Source organism: Abramis brama (genome assembly GCF_963993115.1).
Source record: "Abramis brama genome assembly, chromosome: 24".
In the NCBI taxonomy this organism is placed as follows: Eukaryota; Metazoa; Chordata; class Actinopteri; order Cypriniformes; family Leuciscidae; genus Abramis; species Abramis brama.
This window is the reverse complement of record NC_139986.1, coordinates 1,897,737-1,917,700: the sequence shown is the minus strand read 5'-3', so window position 1 is coordinate 1,917,700 and position 19,964 is coordinate 1,897,737. Positions and strand designations below refer to the sequence as shown.

At 34.6% G+C, this 19,964-nt stretch overlaps 1 protein-coding gene across 2 annotated transcripts in view; it reads right to left on the bottom strand.

Moving 5' to 3' along the window:
* piezo2a (piezo-type mechanosensitive ion channel component 2a) overlaps nt 1–19,964 on the bottom strand; it is a 197,240-nt gene that overhangs the window by 124,789 nt on the left and 52,487 nt on the right. For both annotated transcript variants that reach the window (XM_084103452.1, XM_084103453.1), the window contains exons 3-4: nt 19,532–19,657; nt 9,072–9,114 (exon numbers count right to left, since the gene is read on the bottom strand). In XM_084103452.1, the coding sequence (XP_083959578.1) occupies nt 9,072–9,114; nt 19,532–19,657 (169 nt within the window). The remainder of the gene's footprint in view (nt 1–9,071; nt 9,115–19,531; nt 19,658–19,964) is intronic.

The following is a 19,964-nucleotide window of genomic DNA, read 5'->3' as shown; positions in this document are numbered from 1 at the left end:
CCCGACCCCTAAACCTACACCTCACACTCACACACACACACACACACTCACACATGTCTGGTTCACTATCTTTGTGGGGACTCTCCATAGACATAATGGTTTTTATACTGTACAAACTGTATATTCTGTCCCCTTACACTAACCCTACCCCTAAACCTACCCATCACAGGAAACATTCTGCATTTTTACTTTCTCAAAACAACTCATCCTGTGTGATTTATAAGCCTTTTGAAAAGTGGGGACCGCTGGCTGGTCCCCACAATGTAGGTGATCTCAGGTTTTACTATTCTTATGGGGACATTTGGTCCCCACAGTGTAATATAAACAAGGGCACACACACACACACACACACACACACACACACCAGCACAAACAGCACAAACATCTTTCATAATGAAATCTCTGAACCCCATGGACAGGAATTACACACTAATTATTTGAGTAACACTTTACAATAAGGTTCATTAGTTATTATTAGTTAATGTATTAACTAACATGAACGGACAACGAGCAAAACATTTGTTACAGTATTTGTTAATCTTTGTAAATATTAGGATTAAATTTTATTTTAAGGTGTCACTGTTACAGTGTAATTATATATTTAAGTACTCTGTAATATTATTTAACAACATGTACTTACTATAGGGTTAGGGTAGGATTAGGGTTTGGTCGAGGGTTAGTTGCATGTAATTATGCATAATTTACTGTTATTACTATGGTAAGTACATGTAACAAATGTAACAAGGACACTGTACAATAAAGTGTCACCAATATTAGTTCATATAAATCCAGCTGTTGATTGTGTGTTCATGTTAGTTCACAGTGCATTAACTAATGTTAACAAATACAACCTTTGATTTTAATAACGTATAAATACATGTTGAAACTATTAACTAAGATTAGTAAATGCTGAAGAAGTATTGTTCATGTTAACTACTGTAAGGTAGTTAACTAATGTTAACTAATGAACCTTATTGTAAAGCGTTACCGTTATTTGTACAGAAAATAACAGTGATCCCGATGGCGGAGCAGTGCATGCTGGGAAGAGAAGCTACTCCTCTGTCCAAGAGCAACACGAGACACAGAGCTGCGATTCAGGACTCATAACGAAGCGCCTGTCCCAATCTCCCTTGTGTTTGAACACACAGATCCGAGAGAAACACATGATTTATGCCGTGCAAGTCCAATTTACATAGAAAACACACAAAGGATTATTTTGACACGTTTTACGGCCCCAGTAATGACAGATTACCAGAGGAAGTCGTGTGTGGAAGTGGGATCTGATATGGTTTATCAGAGAACGTCACATGAACAATAATTTGAAGAATAATCTGTATTGGTAAATGATAAAAAGGGTAAACTGAGAATATTGAAACCGTTGATGTTTCTGAGAAATCGTAGACGCTAGACTAAACAAAGACTTGTTTGGGTTAGAAAACTAGCTTGTAAATCTCCAAATTTAAATTTGAAGGAAACTGGTAAAACAATAGTCCACAGAACTTGGTACAAGAAATGAAATGTTGATATGATAAAGCAAACAAAGGCCTCTTCCGTGAAGTTCGGTGCACATGTTTCTGATTACTCCTGTTATTCCCTCTCCACTGTCTGAGCCAACATCCTTACCGTTACAGTAGCTCTACATACCTTTCTTTATTACTTTTTAAAAAATATTTATTAAGTTTCTATATTTTTTTTGTATCAGAATTGTCTTTGCTTTGCTTTTTGAGGGTCACATGAACTAAAAACCAGGACCTTACCTCTTCAAAAACTTGCCTTGATGATGCTAGGGCTTTGTGGAAGGTTACCAGGGTCACACACACACACACACACATTTATTTATATAGCGCTTTTTACAATACAGATTGTTTCAAAGCAGCTTTACAGAGATAACAGGAAAATACTGCAAAAAAGTTTGTATAGCGTCACAGTCCAGCTTAAGTTCAGTGATGTTTCATTTTTGTTTTAAAAAAGTTATTAATTTAGTTAATTTACAGTATATAGTTGCTCTGGAGTAAACTGTGATGTCATCGTCCAGCTCAGTTCAGTTCAGCTCAGGGTGTTGCTATGCAGTTGCTAAGGTATGTTGTGCAGTTGCTAGAGTGTTGTAGATGGTTTCCAGGGAGTTGCTATGCAGTTTGATAAGGTGTTCAGAGTGTTTAAGCATGTTGTTGTGCAGTTGCTAGAGTGTTGTGGATGGTTGCCTGGGTGTTGCTATGCAGTTGCTAAGGAGTTCAGAGTGTTTAAGCATGTTGTTGTGCAGTTGCTAGTGTTATAGATGGTTGCCAGGGTGTTGACATGCAGTTGCTAAGATATTCAGAGTGTTTAAGCATGTTGTTGTGCAGTTGCTAGTGTTGTAGATGGTTGCCAGGGTGTTGCTATGCAGTTGCTAAGGAGTTCAGAGGTTTAAGCATGTTGTTGTGCAGTTGCTAGTGTTGTAGATGGTTTCCAGGTTGTTGCTATGCAGTTGCTAAGGTGTTTGGTGTGTTTAAGCATGCTGTTGTGCAGGTGCTAGTGTTGTAGATGGTTGCCTGGGTGTTGCTATGCAGTTGCTAAGGAGTTCAGAGTGTTTAAGCATGTTGTTGTGCAGTTGCTAGTGTTATAGATGGTTGCCAGGGTGTTGCTATGCAGTTGCTAATATGTTCTGAGTGTTTAAGCATGTTGTTGTGCAGTTTCTAGTGTTGTAGATGGTTGCCAGGGTGTTGCTATGCAGTTGCTAAGGAGTTCAGAGTGTTTAAGCCTGTTGTTGTGCAGTTGCTAGTGTTATAGATGGTTGCCAGGGTGTTGCTATGCAGTTGCTAAGGTGTTTGGTGTGTTTAAGCATGCTGTCGTGCAGTTGCTAGTGTTGTAGATGGTTGCCAGGGTGTTGCTATGCAGTTGCTAAGGAGTTCAGAGTGTTTAAGCCTGTTGTTGTGCAGTTGCTAGTGTTATAGATGGTTGCCAGGGTGTTGCTATGCAGTTGCTAAGGTGTTTGGTGTGTTTAAGCATGCTGTCGTGCAGTTGCTAGTGTTGTAGATGGTTGCCAGGGTGTCGCTATGCAGTTGCTAATATGTGTTTTTTATAGCTGTGAGCAGTTGTTAGGGTGAAAAGTTTGCATTATTTAGGATTCATGTTATCTAACCGCAGACTTCACGACAGCTGCGTAAGGCATGATTATGTAAAACCTGCTCTGGGTTCTTCATCATTACACATATGGTTTGACCTAGACTTCCAGACACTGCTTCTCCTCCACAGTCGGGTAAATTACACACGTCTGTCAATAACATCATACAGATCACGCCTAACATGCGTGTTTTAACCGCGTCCAGCTGTTGTGAGACTGCAGTGTTCAGATGGTCTTCTCCACAGCGTTTTCACGATCTGTCAAAAGCCTCATGCCAAGTGGGCCAATGAAATGCAAATGCTGGGTTTAAAATTGTAAATCACTAATGCTGTAATTGTGAGATTTGATGTTCCTGAAATCTAGCCAAGCGTATGACAGTCTGCCAGGTTACCACACATTAGCATGTGAACATGTACGTAGCCTATGGGTGTTTCTTCAGCTGTGGGTCATGTGATCTTAAAGTGGCCATATTACACCCTTTTACAAAGTTTTGATTGTATTTTTGATCTCTACTAGAACATGTTTTCCTGCTTGAATGTTGATTATTCTCCTCATATTCTCCATTGTTGCGGCTCCTCTCTTCCCAGTCTGTCAGTAACGCTCTGTTCACTTCCTGTCTCTATAAAGCCCCTCCTTCTGAAAAGCACACTGTGCTCTGATTGGTCGGCTGGAGCAGTGTGTTGTGATTGGTCGAGCGCTTCGAGTGTGTTTGGGAAATGTCCCGCCCCATACCATAACCGCCAGTTTAACACACTACTAACTAAATCAACCAGGCCCCGCCCCTTTATTCTGCGCATTAATTATTATAATGAGGAATATTGTGCATGTTTTTTGTCTCACATTTTGCATAATTTGACAAAATTACAAATTACCAGACAATAAAAATATTCTGTTCACGAGTGATATTGACCTTGATTTGTCTCAAGCATGATCTTAACTGACACTGTTGTCTCCTTGTTAAATAAAAAAACTAGCTTTTGAAAAGTAGCACAAATAAACGCCTCCAATTTTAACGTGACCTTTCTGTAATGGAAAATCAACCCCTGTGAACTAAAGTTAAAGAATCACCCGTATGTGTGAGAGACGGTCACCTAACGCTCTTGTGTTTTGCACACTAGTGTGTGTGTGTAGTCCATGCTGGTGTGGAGCCAGGGTTTGCTGCATGCTAACTGACACCGACCGGACACGAATCATGAGCATGTACACAAACACGATTACAAAGATGAAAAAGAAAAGAGGGACTTGAATAAATGATGCCACCCACAACATACAAGCCAGATTTAGGCTGGTGCCAGTCCAGTGCCAGTCTAGAGACATAATTGATTCATTTGCTAAAGAGACATTATATAATATTCAAAATTACATCAAAATATCAAATATTTCCTGCAGCTCAAATTAGAAAAAAAGTAAAAGAACCTTTGTGAAAAAGAAGCACACTTAATTCTATTGACTGAGTGTGCACTTGTAGTGTACTTCAAATCATAAAAGTATATTTAAAAAAAGAAAAACTGTACTTGCAGATAATATAATATTAATTAAATAAAAAGCCACTTTAGTGAATTTAAAAACAGACACTATCATGACTGAGTTCATGTTTACTTACACAGTTTAATAAAAAGTGTAATAATGTCAAAATAAATGTACATTTTTAACACTTATTTTGACATATTTTGACGTGTACTAAAGCACATGTAAAGCACTGGATTATAATTGTAACGGCAGTGTTACAATTGTGTGTTACAATTAGCGTTGCCACCCGTCCCGGTTTTCCAGGGATTGTTCTCTTTTTTGAGCGACAGTCCCGTTTTTTTGTGAAAATGTACTTCTAAAGTAGAATTTCCTGGTTTCAAATTAAACGTTTCCTTCTACTGTTACTGCAGACCTGCCACACGCAATTGCTACTTTCCACACGCTCTCACGCCACACATCCATTTTCTCACGCACAGAAAAATCACAAAGCAAAGAGGACACTGACACGGACAGAGTAGACAGAGCAGGGCTGGGTTTCCCGAAACCTTCTTAACGCTACGTCGTTCTTAAGTTACACCTTAAGCTGTACCTTATGGTTAATACGTGTTTCCCGAAATGTTCTTAGTTAAAGTCCCTGTAAAGGCAATTCTAAAAAAAAAATCTAAACACATTATAAATGTTAGAAATGTATTGCTAAAACATATTACAAAGACTGTGAACTGTGAAGTACTGAATTGTGGAGTTAGACCGTTAAACAGTTTTTCACCATTGCTGTGTTCCGGATTTTTTGGGCGGGGTTAAAACGGGGGCTCGATGACACACTGAAGCCCCTGAGCTCCTGGACACGCCCCTACTTGATGACGCACTGAAGCCCCTGAGCTCCTGGACACGCCCCTACTTGATGACGCACTGAAGCCCCTGAGCTCCTGGACACGCCCCTACTTGATGACGCACTGAAGCCCCTGAGCTCCTGGACACGCCCCTACTTGATGACGCACTGGAGCCGCTGAGCTCCTGGACACGCCCCTACTTGATGACGCACTGGAGCCCCTGACGCTGCCCCTCCCCTAACAATATAGCACATTCACATCAGTTTGCCGATCGCGAGTTACTGTCAGTACTATTAGTTACTACATCCTACAGTTTGCTAGCTAGCTATGCCTTCGTCACGGAAATGCGTATTACCTGGATGCGATCACGTACAAAACAAATCGGTGTCCTTATTTAAATTTCTGAAAAACGATCACATCAAGAGGTGGATTAATTTTGTGAAGAGCCACCTTGATGGACAGCTGAGGATCACTGCCAAAACCCGCCTCTGTAGTGATCATTTTACACGGGATAGTTTTATAAACTTTCATCGGAGACAACTGGGATTCACTGATAATCCGCTGTTACTGGTGAATGGGGCCGAAGAACCGACTATCTCCCGCCTCGGCCTTCATCCTCCCGTCGACCACCAATGAGTGTAAGTTGCCTTGTGTGCTTATGTTATAATTATAGTAGGTAGTCCAGGCTCGAACATGTATGGCTTTGTAAAACCTAGGAGCATCCATTCCGGCTGTAGCGGTGACAGTTGAGTGTGGCGACGGCAGCTTTCCCGCGAGTGGGCGTGGTTTCAGCGCAGCCAGCGGACACGCCCCCAGCGTTTGAGAGCAGAGACTCCTGCTCATTTTTGCAAGATTTTGATAGCTTATTTTATGTACTTGCCGGCTTTTTTATCATTCAAATTTGGCTGGGTGGCTAATAACACATTTTTCTGTGGTGTGACAAACTCAGAACACATACTTAATTTTGACTTTACAGGGACTTTAAGTATACCTTCTGTAAGTCATACTTTCGTAAGGTTGGTCTGGACCACTCTTAGCTTTACCTCATCACTGTTGCAGGGCTATATGAATATAATTCAGAAGTTTTAATACACCCAGACAGTGTTCAGTTAGGCTAATTCAAGTGTTTTCATGCAAAGAACAAAATTGTCATTACACTGATTGTTGTTAGAATTTGAATTATATTATTATATAATACAATTTTATAAATTTATTTTAATTAAAGAGCGCTTTTAAAGGCCAGTGAAAGCATAGGCTACTGTCAGTTAAGTTCTATTCGGACGCTAATATTGTTTCTCATGGGCTCGTACGGTATTTTAAACATTTAATTAACATTAACATATCCATATCAGTGTTTTTTCTCACCCAACCCGCGTAAAAATCCCTGGCCAAATTAGTACCTTCTGTTTTTTGACAAACAGGTCGTGTGGGGATTTAACTGTCGTCTGAATCCACATCTCCGAGTTTACAAGAAGAGATTCAAAATCCACTGTTTAAACCCTTTTTGATCACTGCCGAGCACCGTACGTGACGTACACTTTTATTTACTGAAATGCTGGAAAGTATTTACAAGAACAATATTTCATCGCAGCTCCACCTCAGCGAACAAAAATGGGAAAGGGAAGAAAGCACGTAAATAATTTAAATGGCTATTATGGCAGCAATATATGATACAATTTTAAAATATGTAGGCAAGGCTATTATAGGCTATTATAGTTTGGATTATTTTTTTAAATATCCCATGAGTCCTAATAAATGCAATTTCAACTATTTATGAAGTGCTTATTTTATAAAGAACACCGCTTTCTCAGATAAACAGCCCCTGCACGAGAGAATAGTTGATTCTCGAGCCGTCGACATCAACCAATTCAGCAGCATCGCCACGGACAGCGCCCGGTAACGTCGATATCTTAAGCATCTTCCTAAGGTATAGTTCGGGGAACACGCCTAGAAATGGTATAGGCTACCTTCAGTTAAGTTATACCTTAAGAGTCTTCGTAGCGCGCTAAGAGACAACGTTATCGGGAAACTCAGCCCAGGTTACTTATGATATATAAAAAATCTCAGCTCTCAGATTCTGTCAATTTTATTACGAAATTCAAACAATAAATACCGTTTTGGCGTTTGTAAATGTGACGTGACAGATCCCTAGCGGCACGTGACCCGATCATCTCTACTAGCTAATAGTAAATAAACACAAATGAACAATGTTAAAAGAAACAGTACAACTCACCGAAATGTATATTCCTCGTACATAATATCGACAAATCAGTGTTTTTCAACCGTGGAAAGGGTCAATAAAACAGCTGGAGAACAATTATGTCACATAACATTTACCTCAGTTCAGCCATTTGATGACCATAATATGGGCTATAGCACGTTAGTCGGCTAGAAAAAAGAGCTATAGAGAGTATTTTGCTAAAAATGTGTAGGCTACTATATTACATATTTATTATATTTTTACTTATTAAATAAAGTTGTTATTATAATAAAAAAACGCATTATATTTAATTTGAGTTATTTTTAACATTAAATAATACTACCAGCTGATAGGGCTCTGTGTATATGTTTCTAAACATGTATCTCTATATGTTTACAGCATTAGGTGAGTTTTTTTTTCTTGAGAAAAATGAATGCCCATCTTGTGTATCTAATATTTATCCAAATTAGTCAAATCACAAGAACTGAACTGAATTGAAATCCTGAAATTTGTTTCAAGCAATAATAAAAAACGTAGCTTACCAGAAATTGTACCATGTAAACATTGTAACGTTGTCACTAAACCTAATACAATTCAGTTTAGTTACTAAAATGTTTTGACAATCACAATACACTTATTGTGATGCAAGATTATTTTTTTACAGTTAAAAAATTTCAGTTCAATATGAAGGAAAAACAGCGTGCAAAAAAAAAATCATCTGAGTGTCCCGGTTTTTTAATTAAAACGTAATATTTTATTCTAATCTTAAATGTACTAAATTGCAATTTAATTTTTTACATATGTGTTATTACAAATGTATTTAAAAACATGACATGAAGTTTCAATAGAAATTACATTAAAGTGTATTTTAGTTTACCATAAATGCTTGTCAGTACATTTTAATCATATTTCAAAGACAATAGACGTATGATATTTAAAAATGATTCATCTTTTCTTAAGTGGGTCAAAAAAAGCACTCTAAAGTTCAGGGAAATGAAATTAAAGAATATGCTAAAGTGTACTTTAACTTGATTAACCTAGACTTAACTTTATAAACTGATAGCAGTCGTTCTGGAACTCTAAAGCGATATTTTGTCATCTGAGTTGATAAAGTGCATCATTAAAGTTCATATTTCAGCCAATATTGTGGTTGGATGACAAAACAAGTGTATTGTTTTTCTGCTTTTATGAAAAATATTATCCAGTATCTTTCATTATGCTGTCATATAATATGTGAGGGGGAACAGACACATATCTTTTATCTTTTTTTAAATAATATTCAGTTTTTTGCTAAGTACAGTTGGATCATCTCCCGTCTGACTCCAGGACGCTCATAAAATCAAGCGGTTCAAAGAAAACATCACACACACCGAACAATACACACTCAAAACATCACACACTCCGACACTTTCTGCAGCCGACTTTCACACACATCTCCAGTCTCTAACCTGAGGAAAACAGCGTCTCTTACCTTTCAAACCCCAGCTGTCGTATCGATCTCTCCCATGATGAACCTGCGGAAACAACACAAGAAGATGATCAGAAGATCAGAAGATCAGAACAACACAAAGCTGAAGCTTTCCGTGTGTAATAATCCCCCATAATGTAATAAAAGATTCTATTTCAAATAAATGCTGTTCTTTTGAACTTTCTATTCATCAAAAAATCCTGGAAAAAAAAAAAAGTATCACAGTTTCCACAAAGATATGAAGCTGTTTCGAACATTGATAATAATCATAAATGTTTCTTGAGCATCAAATCATCATATTAGAGTGATTTCTGAAGGATCATGCGACACTGTTTCGCTGTTTTTACTGTATTTCTGATCAAATAAAGGCAGCCCTGGGGCATAGAAGAGATTAACACGATCTGACCGACCCCAAACCTTCGGCTGTGAACGCTAGTGTTTGTAGAAAACAGAGATGAATTAAATAAGTAATACGTATTAAAAAAGTAAACGGTCACTTCTGATGTCATGCTGACTGAAAGCACACGTTATCTGAATGACAAAACACTTCTGTGTGTGTTTCTGAGGAGCGAGAACGAGTGTGTGTGCGGGTCATCAGGACAGATGTTGTACCTGCTGTGCACATGCTTCACACACCTCACTAACATCTGCACAGATCCAAACCAGATGCTGTTCACACACACAGCGCAAACACCACACACATCCCGCTCACTTCACACCATACGCCACGTCTGAATCATGCGCTCATGTTTTCGTATCAAAACATCCTTTTTTTTTATTTTATTATTATTTTCTTTTATTTTATTTATTTTATTATTATTTTATTTATTTATTTATTTATTTATTATTATTTTATTACATTTTATGCTATTTATTTATTTATTTTATTATATTTTGTTATTTTTTATTATTTTATTCATTCATTTATTTTATTTATAATATTTATATAATATTATATAAATAAATAAATTCTATAATACAATTTCCCAAAACCTGATGTTGGTTTGCAGTGATTGATATAATACTGTATCTCTCCAGAGTATCTGTTTACTGGGACACTTCCGGGATTATCCAGCGCTCCGAAGACACGAGATGGGAATACATCAGCGTTCACTCCATCCGCCAACACTGAAGTCAAAGATTAATTATTAGTGATTAATATTAATATTAGACTAATTATTAGTGATGTAACAGTGCAATGAGGGATGCAACACTCATTTTAGAAGTAGCTTTTAGACGCTTAATTTACATTTTTACTATGAAATGTACTTGTTTTGACATATGTTTTTTAATTATGAGGGGATATTTGAAGGATTGTTGTAGCACAGCTGCATGAGGAGGAGGAGGAAGAACCGAGGCGCATGTTTAGTGATTGAATATCATAGATATTAAACGTATGCTTTGAAACAGTGTTTACTGTTAAAAAGTGCAAAAAAACAATTAAATTGAATACATGAACGGCATTTGTTTCCTCACTTCCACTGTGCGCTTCACAGCAACATTTATTGTGTGTTGTGTGTCAGTGACTGATGGGTTGTAATGCTTTAACCCTCTTTTTATAAATTTGACGTTTTGTATGAAACTTGGTAAAGGTTTTGGCACTTGCTGTGTTACACACACACACACACACACACACACACACACACACACACACACACAAAATCATGGACATGATTCATAAAGGTTATATTGTCCTGAATTAAACAGTCCCACTTGTGCTTCTCGGCGTCACAAACGAGCGCATTGGAAATGAATGTGAGACGAGTTTCCTCTAGTGGAAGCGTTTGGTACTGCAGCCGAACACACTCTCACTGAAAGATCATTTACTGAGATATCAAGCTTGAATTTGGAGCACAACTTGTTTAGATTTATGGCTTTGATTTTCTTGCAGTTTTAGAGTAAAACTAATTTTGAAAACATATATTTCATATAAAAATTGAAAATAGTGTTTTTGTGCATTTTTCATAACAATAAAGGTAAAATTCTGTAACGTTAAGTTCACTTAAAAAAAACAACAACCTTTTTTCACTTCTGCCAAGTGTCCTCTTTGAAAGGAGATCAAAATACTCTAAAGCATTCAAGATTTGCCACAGTTTAAGTGGGAAATTTAATTTTCAGGTCTACGCTCAAAAAGTGAATAAATGGATTATAAATACAAAACATCAAACTTGTTAGTGAAAAAATGTCTAGACACAAAGAAAGTAGCCTTCAGATGAAGTCAGTGAGTACAATAACAACGATTCAGGGCAAATATAATGTCATTAAATGTAAGTTGTGTGAGTGGCGCTCTGATGTTAAGCAGTCGTAGATTCATGAACTCAGAGAAAATAATGCGTTTGTATTTCAGGACGCTCTGTGTCGTCCGCCAGATCCCCTTTAATCATCTCTATAACTCAAATACTGCACTGTAAGACAGCATGATAATAACTGTACTTAAGCAGGCCATCACTTTCTTTAATCTGCTGACGAGCCAGATCACTAATAGACACCAGATGTTGGAGGTTTGTTCTTACAGACGTTCACAGATATGTCTAGAGTCTAAGATCAACACTCAGAAAGTTTTCTTCTTCACATATAATGCTTTATAGCTCATAAAACACATGAACATTTCACATTTAACCTTCATCCTTCATCCTTCCCTCGCACTTTGTAACACATCTTTCCCTCTAAGCCCTAAAATTATACTTAATTATTTTTTTGTTTGTCCAGAAAGCTTATTTTATTTCATTGTGATAATATTGTTTTTCTATTTTTTAATGCAATTTTTTTTTGAAGATTTTTTGTTATTTTATATTTTATTTACCTTTAAATTACTATATTTAATCAATAAATAATAAATAAATAGAAGCACATTCCTCACATTCTTTCAACTTAAATTCAAAATAACTCACAATTTCATGCATAACTCTTTTAATTCAGCTCTAAATATCTTATATTGTGTGTCTTTGTCGACCTCTTGTGGAATAAATAATAATATAAGATGATCTTTCATGACTCTAGTTGGCGCTATAGCTCTATATGGAGCAAACGAGCTGTTCCTCTGGGTCCTAAAGCCAGTTTCTCTTCAGTGTGCATTCACACACACATGTACACATTATAAAATCATTTTTTGGCAAAGTTTTAGCATTTTTAGCTTGAATTTTGATCATTTTTAGGTTTGTCTACGTGTACTGAAGCATTCCTCACATTCCATTCATTCCTATGGGGCTCAAAATGACCCGAGGGAAGGATTTGTTACTTTTTTTTATTTGTTTTAAAAAATCCATCATTTTATTTTTTTGTGTGTCTAAATGCCCCGAGGGAAGGATGAGGGTTTGTAAGTTGCACATCGTGCTGGCGTTCTCCAGACTGACTCCTGTTGTCTCAGGAGGATCTCAGAGATTGATAATGCATGAATGACGAGGCTCAGGAAAGCGCTTCTAAACACATGATTTCATCATATTTCTCTGTGGGAGACGGAAATCAACTCTTTAAACAAACTGGTCGTATTGGTTTCAGCGTGTGTGTGACAGTGATGAAGCACACGAGCTGATCATGTCACGGTGAAGGTGTGGGGCTCCTCTGCTCACACACATCTGGACAGATGCCATCGAGATGTTGCAGATGTGCTTCTCATTTCATTCTGAATTATGTTCACAATATCACCCAGAGGCAAAGAAAAAAACAAGCCCTCTCTTACTGTTAAAACTCAGCCGTCCACAGGGATGCTCATACATAGCTTTACTGGTAAAAAAAAACTGATCAACTATTTTTTATTATTATTATTATTACATTTTATGCTATTTTGAATATAATTTAATTTTTATTTATTTATTTTTTATTTATTTTATTTAATTGTATGTTATTTTTTAATTATTTCATTCATTCATTCATTTATTTTTTAATTATATTTTATTTTATTATTTTATTTAATTTAAGTTAATTATTTTATTTAATTAAATTTTTTGTTTAATTTAATTTAATTATTTTTTTATTTAATTGATTTTTTTATTTAATTCTATGTTATTAATTACTTATTTTATTAATTGTATAATTTATTTAACATACTTGCTTCTGCCTAACAAAATAAAATAAAAAAATAATTAAGATTTTATTTTGTTTTGATGCCAACTTTATTTTTCACAGTTGCATAGAAGTCTCTTCTACTCACCAAGGCTGCATTTATTTGAATATTGATTTGAATACAGTAAAAATTCAGAAATATTATTATAATGTAAATCATCTGTTTTCTATGTGAATATACAGTACAGTGTAATTTATTCCTGTGATCAAAGCTGAATTTTCAGCATCATTACTCCAGTCTTCAGTGTCACATGATCCTTCAGAAATCACTCTAATATGATGATTTGATGCTCAAGAAACATTTATGATTATTATCAGTATTGAAAACAGCTTCATATTTTTGTGCAAACCGTGATACATTTAATTTTTCAAAATTCTGTGATGAATAGAAATTTCAAAAGAACAGAATTCTATCATGCCAACTCTCTGAGGGATTATTATGAATGCCTTTACTGTCACTTTTGATCAATTTAATGCCTTCTTGCAAAACAAAAGTATAAAAAAAACACATTTGATGTTTAATGGTATATTGTCCGCTGAGAGGAAGTCTTTTCTTGCGGCGACTCCCTCAGCGATGAACAAATACAGCTTCTGTCACCGTCACTGGCCTTGAGGAAACAGAGGTTTACACACAGTCTTTGTTAGACAGAAAATGGAGTATTTTTAGAGAGCTTTAGAGACTGAGATACGCGTCCTGAGGAAGCTGATCTTTATCACTGCAATATTAGGACACACTGAAGGGATTTGTTCCCGTTGCTGGCAGCGACTCAGGCCTGATATCACTCATACGAATGCCATCGAGGGAACAATAGCGTATTAATCCTCTCAACCAGCAAATAAAGGCATGCATGCATTCATGTCAATAATGCAAACGAGAGGAGAGTTAGATGAGAGGCTGACCGTCAGTGATCAGAGGAACAAGGCTATGTTTGAGTGCTGATCATCTCTAACAGAAAGACTTCTTGTTTCTGTGTTTCGAGAGAGAGATGTCACGTCTGGCACAGGTTCACCGCCCGCACAGAAACACAGTGTGAACGCCGGAAAAGAGACGCTAGAACGAGTGATAAACGCAGGAACTTTCATTCGACTCTGTTAAAGTCAACTTTATTTGTGTGTTTTTACACTTAAGACACACTTCAACATATATGAATATCTCTGCATTACATAACAATTAAATCATTACTGTCTATATTTGTTTTTATTATATTATATTATATTGTTATTATATATTCTATTCTATTATATTATAATGTAATACTATATTCTATTCTATTCTATTATAATGTTATAGTATATTATATTATATTATAATGTTATATCATGTTATATTATATTATATTATGTTATGTTATATTATATTATAATGTTATATTATATTATATTACAATGTTATATTATATTATATTATGTTATGTTATATTAAAATGCTATATTATATTAATTATATTATATGATATTATGTTATAATGTTATATTATATTATATTATATTATTATTTAAGTTTATTTAAGTTTATTATTTTATTTAATTAAATTTTTTGTTTAATTTAATTTAATTATTTTTTTATTTAATTGATTTTTTTTTATTTAATTCTATGTTATTAATTACTTATTTTATTAATTGTATAATTTATTTAACATACTTGCTTCTGCCTAACAAAATAAAATAAAAAATAATTAAGATTTTATTTTGTTTTGATGCCAACTTTATTTTTCACAGTTGCATAGAAGTCTCTTCTACTCACCAAGGCTGCATTTATTTGAATATTGATTTGAATATAGTAAAAATTCAGAAATATTATTAGAATGTAAAACATCTGTTCTCTATGTGAATATACAGTAAAGTGTAATTTATTCCTGTGATCAAAGCTGAATGTTCAGCATCATTACTCCAGTCTTCAGTGTCACATGATCCTTCAGAAATCACTCTAATATGAGGATTTTATGCTCAAGAAACATTTATGATTATTATCAATGTTGAAAACAGCTTCATATTTTTGTGCAAAAAATATATTTTTGTATTTTTATATTATATTATATTATATTATATTATATTATATTATATTATATTATATTATATTATATTATATTATATTATATTTTTACACCATAAAAGGGAAAAACAAAGCAAGCTTACAAACATGATCCAGGTTTCATTACGGAGTAAAAAATAAAAAGATAATTGTGAGATAAAATATAATTATAATTTATGTTAAATATAGTCACAATGGTGACATTAATTCACTCTGTGAAATATAAAGTCACAAATATGAGAAATAAATATGCAGAAGAAAAATATACAAGAAATATAATTACCTAATTTATTTTATTAGGCAGAAACAACCTTTTTATGAAGGAGTGCAATAGTAACTTAAAAATACAACAGTAATTTATATCAACTGCATATTGTTAATAATTAAATAGCAACTATTTTAACTATTTTAATGTAATATAATGTTATATATTTACATGTTATGTTGAATTGAAATACACAACTGTTAAAAATTAATACAAAAAGTGTTTGGAATTTTCTGGTTGTCAAATATTAGAATGATCTAAAATCATCCAGCAGCTAAAATAATAAATCTTTAGAATATTTGATAAAAAAAATAAAATAAAAAATAAATTCAAGTTATTTGTAGCACTGACAAAAGTTCTAGTAGCATTTTTTTTTTGCAGATGTTACTTGGGTTTGATATTTTGTTATAAATGCAGTAAATGTATAGTTTCTACAAGTGCGATTGAAAAGACCCCAATACTCCACATGCAGAACTGTATAAACTGATAGTGTTGTCAGATGCATTCCAGCATTTAGGAAGTTAAATATGGATTACAGTCGGATCTGAAGAACACAATATGAACACCTGGTGTTTCCACAGCTCAGCTGGCAGGAACAGATCCCGTCGCCATCACCCGCTACTGTTCTAGAGTCAGTTCTTACGCATTAAAGAGCACGGGAAATAATGGAGGAAGAGCTGATCTCAGGTCAGGCGTTACTGAACAATGCATATTTAAAGGATAAAGTTCACACAACACTCAACGCACGGCCTCGGCTGACCGATAGAAAACAAAGGAAAAGGAGTGTAATGCTGAGTGATCATATAAACGCATGTGTGTGTGTGTGTGTCAGTTTCCTCAAGTTTAGCAGTCATGTGTCAACGTCTCAATGTTTGAGTTACAATCAGTGTAAGAGAAGGGTTACGTTTTTAATTCACAAATATAGTGTGCAAATAGAAGTTCATCCAAAAATGAAAAATGTTTCCCCCTCATATAACATCAGTTTATATTCTTGAGAGCCAAATCAATCCGATTTGTGAATCAACTGATTCATTGAAAAGAATCAGCTCAAAAGAATGATTCAATCATATACCCAGATTAGTCTGATTTGAGAATGAATCATTCTTTTGAGCTGATTCTTTAAAGTGAGTCAGTTGATTCGCTTCACAAATAAAGTTGAACTGATTCAGAGATTCGGCTCTCGAGATATCAGCTTCAGGTTATTTATTGCCCTTTTGTCTCGATTTGCTCCCAAAAAAGGAGTATCAAGCATCATAAAGACATGAAGAAATAATTAAATAGCGAATAACTTTTTTGTGGTCATCTCTATAATGTGAAATTCTGTGGCTTGATCTAAAACTATGAATATGCCTTTGGATAAAAGCATCTGTTAATTGAACATCTATGTGATTAATTAAGAAAGTATTAATCAGAAAGTAATTCATTTTAATGTGATGTGGGTTTAGTTCATGCTGATTAAAATGTTCAAGGTAAAGGAAATAAAATGAAGGTTTTATGTTCCTGGATTGTTGTCAATATAATGCTATTAAACACCAAATTACATTGCTGTTATAAAATACAATGTTAATAGCAGAAATAATACTGTGAGAAAATATACATGTGATACAATAACTCAAAAATCTTTTATTTTGCACGTTAATTTAAAAATTCATCAAAATAAAATGATTAAGTCGATGGGAGATTATTAGACATTACTCATTAGAAATAATTAAAAATAGACATTGTTTCATAGATAATAATATCTGAATTTGTTTTACTGTTTTTCATAACAGACATGTTTGAAGATTATCAGTACAAACACTAATGATCTGTGAGGAATCAAACGGGAACAGTGACTGTATGAATCCGGTCTGTTCTCTAATATCAGTTTCTTCAGCACTCATTGCTCCTTGCGTCTGATAAAAGTCCTTTTAGTTATTTTATATGAAGTGATTGGGTAATGATTTGTTTTCATGAGCGCTTATGTAAGGTTTGCGTGACACATGTGGTGTTTAAAGCAGAAAGTCCTGGTAAATACTGCAGTTTATCTCTGGGCTGCGAGTCTCTGTTGATCTTGGCTCTTGTAAAGCATGAAGGTTGGTTTCATCTAAATCTGCCCGCGCACACAGAGGGAAAAAGCCACTGAATTCATCTTACCCTAAATCCTTTTCTTCAAAAAAAAATAAAAAAATACAAAAAGAAGTTTCTTTGTACATGTAGATGCAGATTTATTTTTAAAGAAATTCATATTTTTATTCAGAATGGATGCATTAAATGGATCAAAAGTAAATGTCTTTACATTGTTGCAAAAGATTCTATTTCAAATAAATGCTGTTCTTTTGAGCTTTCTATTCATCAAATAATCCTGAAAACTGTATTCAATATTGATAATATTCATAAATGTTTCTTGATCATCAAATCATCATATTATAATGATTTCTGAAGGATCATGTGACACTGAAGACTGGAGTAATGATGCTGAACATTCAGCTTTGATCACAGGAATAAATTACACTTTACTGTATATTCACATAGAGAACAGCTGATTTACATTAGAATAATATTTCACTGTTTTACTGTATTTTATCAAATAAACGCAGCTTTGGTCCCAGCTAACAGCACTGTAAAAAATGATTTTTTGGTGAAGTAAATACTACTGGAAAAAAACCCAATGTAATTTACATGAAAAAGTTAGTTCAGGCAAGAATTAAAAAAACGAAGTAAATTCCATATCAGTACTTAATTCAAGCGAGTAGAAATGAAAGCGTAAATATCAACTCAATAAAATTAAGTAAAAATTACTCAACTTTTCTGATACTGGGGTTCCCATCATGCACTGGACCTTGAATAATTAATGAGGTTAAATTTTCACTGGTTTCCAGCTGTATTTACACTGTTTTATCATTGCTTTTGTTGTCAGGATTAGTAACTTGCCATTTTGTGACATTTCGAGTAAATTTTCTGCTCAAAATGACACATTCAAACACAAAAACGATCCATCAAATGTTACCGTCATTGTGTATTGTCTACCAAGTATTGAGGTCTTTGCATTCACATGATGCTTAACATCTGACATGATGTAGTATAAATTACTTAGATAATCTAAGTAAAGCACATACTATATATGACTGGTATAATTCAATATTATTGTTTGAGTCAAATTGAGGCAAAGCAAATTTCAACTAAATCGATATTAATCAACCTTTAACTAGCCAAGATAAAATTACTTATTTTCTTTGTTACTTTCACTTAACTAGGTTAAGTAAAGTTTACTTAATTCCATATTCCAAGTAAATTTAACGTAAAGATTTCTAATTAAAGCTACTTAAAGCTAAGATAAATATGTTTAGGTTTTTACTTGGCAAATCTTTGTAAATTTACTAGCATTTTCTGAGTGGAAAAAGTTGCAAACTAGCTTTTTTCAAGTAAATCCTACTCCAATTTTTTTTCAGTGAGGGAACATTCTGGAAAGGTTCTCTCAAAGTTATGAACAAACATTATTCCAGTAGCGGAATCTTTTTCTCTGGTTTTGGCGTTCCCTCCACACTGAGACGCCGTTTCAGCAACGGAAACAAAGCTTTTTGAACACTCTGTGGATAAATTGAAAACAAGTTTCCACGTTGTAGTGTGGACAGTCAAACAGAGGTATTTGAAAACAATGACGTAAGTTTAGTCATGTGACGCATATTGAACCCATAGATATTAATGTTTAAACCGGTACTGTGCCTGTTATGTGCTATTCACATTCACACAGTTGCTGAAAGATATAACTTCACACACTCTTCATATCACAGTCCTGCAAAGATGACAGAAAACTCACTCGTATTTGCTGTCCTGCGGCGAAACATGAGAGCGGTTGTGTTTTAGAGCAAACATATAATAGTGAGTGAGAGCGACCTGGACGATCAGTGAATGCTGAGGTATTCTGCTAAATAAAATGATCCTGCCAGAAGAATTGCGCAATAACTTTATTATTTATTTCTCCATCTGTATCATCTCAGTGAGCTTTTTGTGAGGTTTTACACATGCGCTGTAAAGGTGAATTTAGTGTTTAGTGTTTTAAAATGAAAACGCCGTTTCCAAATGTATCGGATTAATGCAGACGTAGCTTTAGTGAGTACTCACAGTTGAAGTCGAGATCGATGTTGTCTCCTGCTATCAGGCTGTTGATTGTGATTTGGAAGATGAGATGCAGAAGCAGGAACGTCACACTGGTGAGACACAGGGACTTCAGCAAACGCCCTGTGTGTCCTGAAGAAGAAAAAGTGTTTGATTTTAATATACTGAGTAAAAACATTGACATTAGGACATGCATATATGCTGCAACTTAAACAAAGCCTGAGGCCAATTGCATAAAGTGCTTAGATAGTCTTACAACATAGTCCTCTATTTTTTTCTTCAAGACTGGTCAACTTTTAGTTTCAGAAAAAAAGTAGATTGGCCTAATTTGAATCTGATCACCCGTTGATTGACAGACAAATCCAGTTTTTAATGTTGTTTATGTGTCTATTTGGTGTTTTTAATATGCTTTAAGACAAACCATGTGTAAATTCATAAG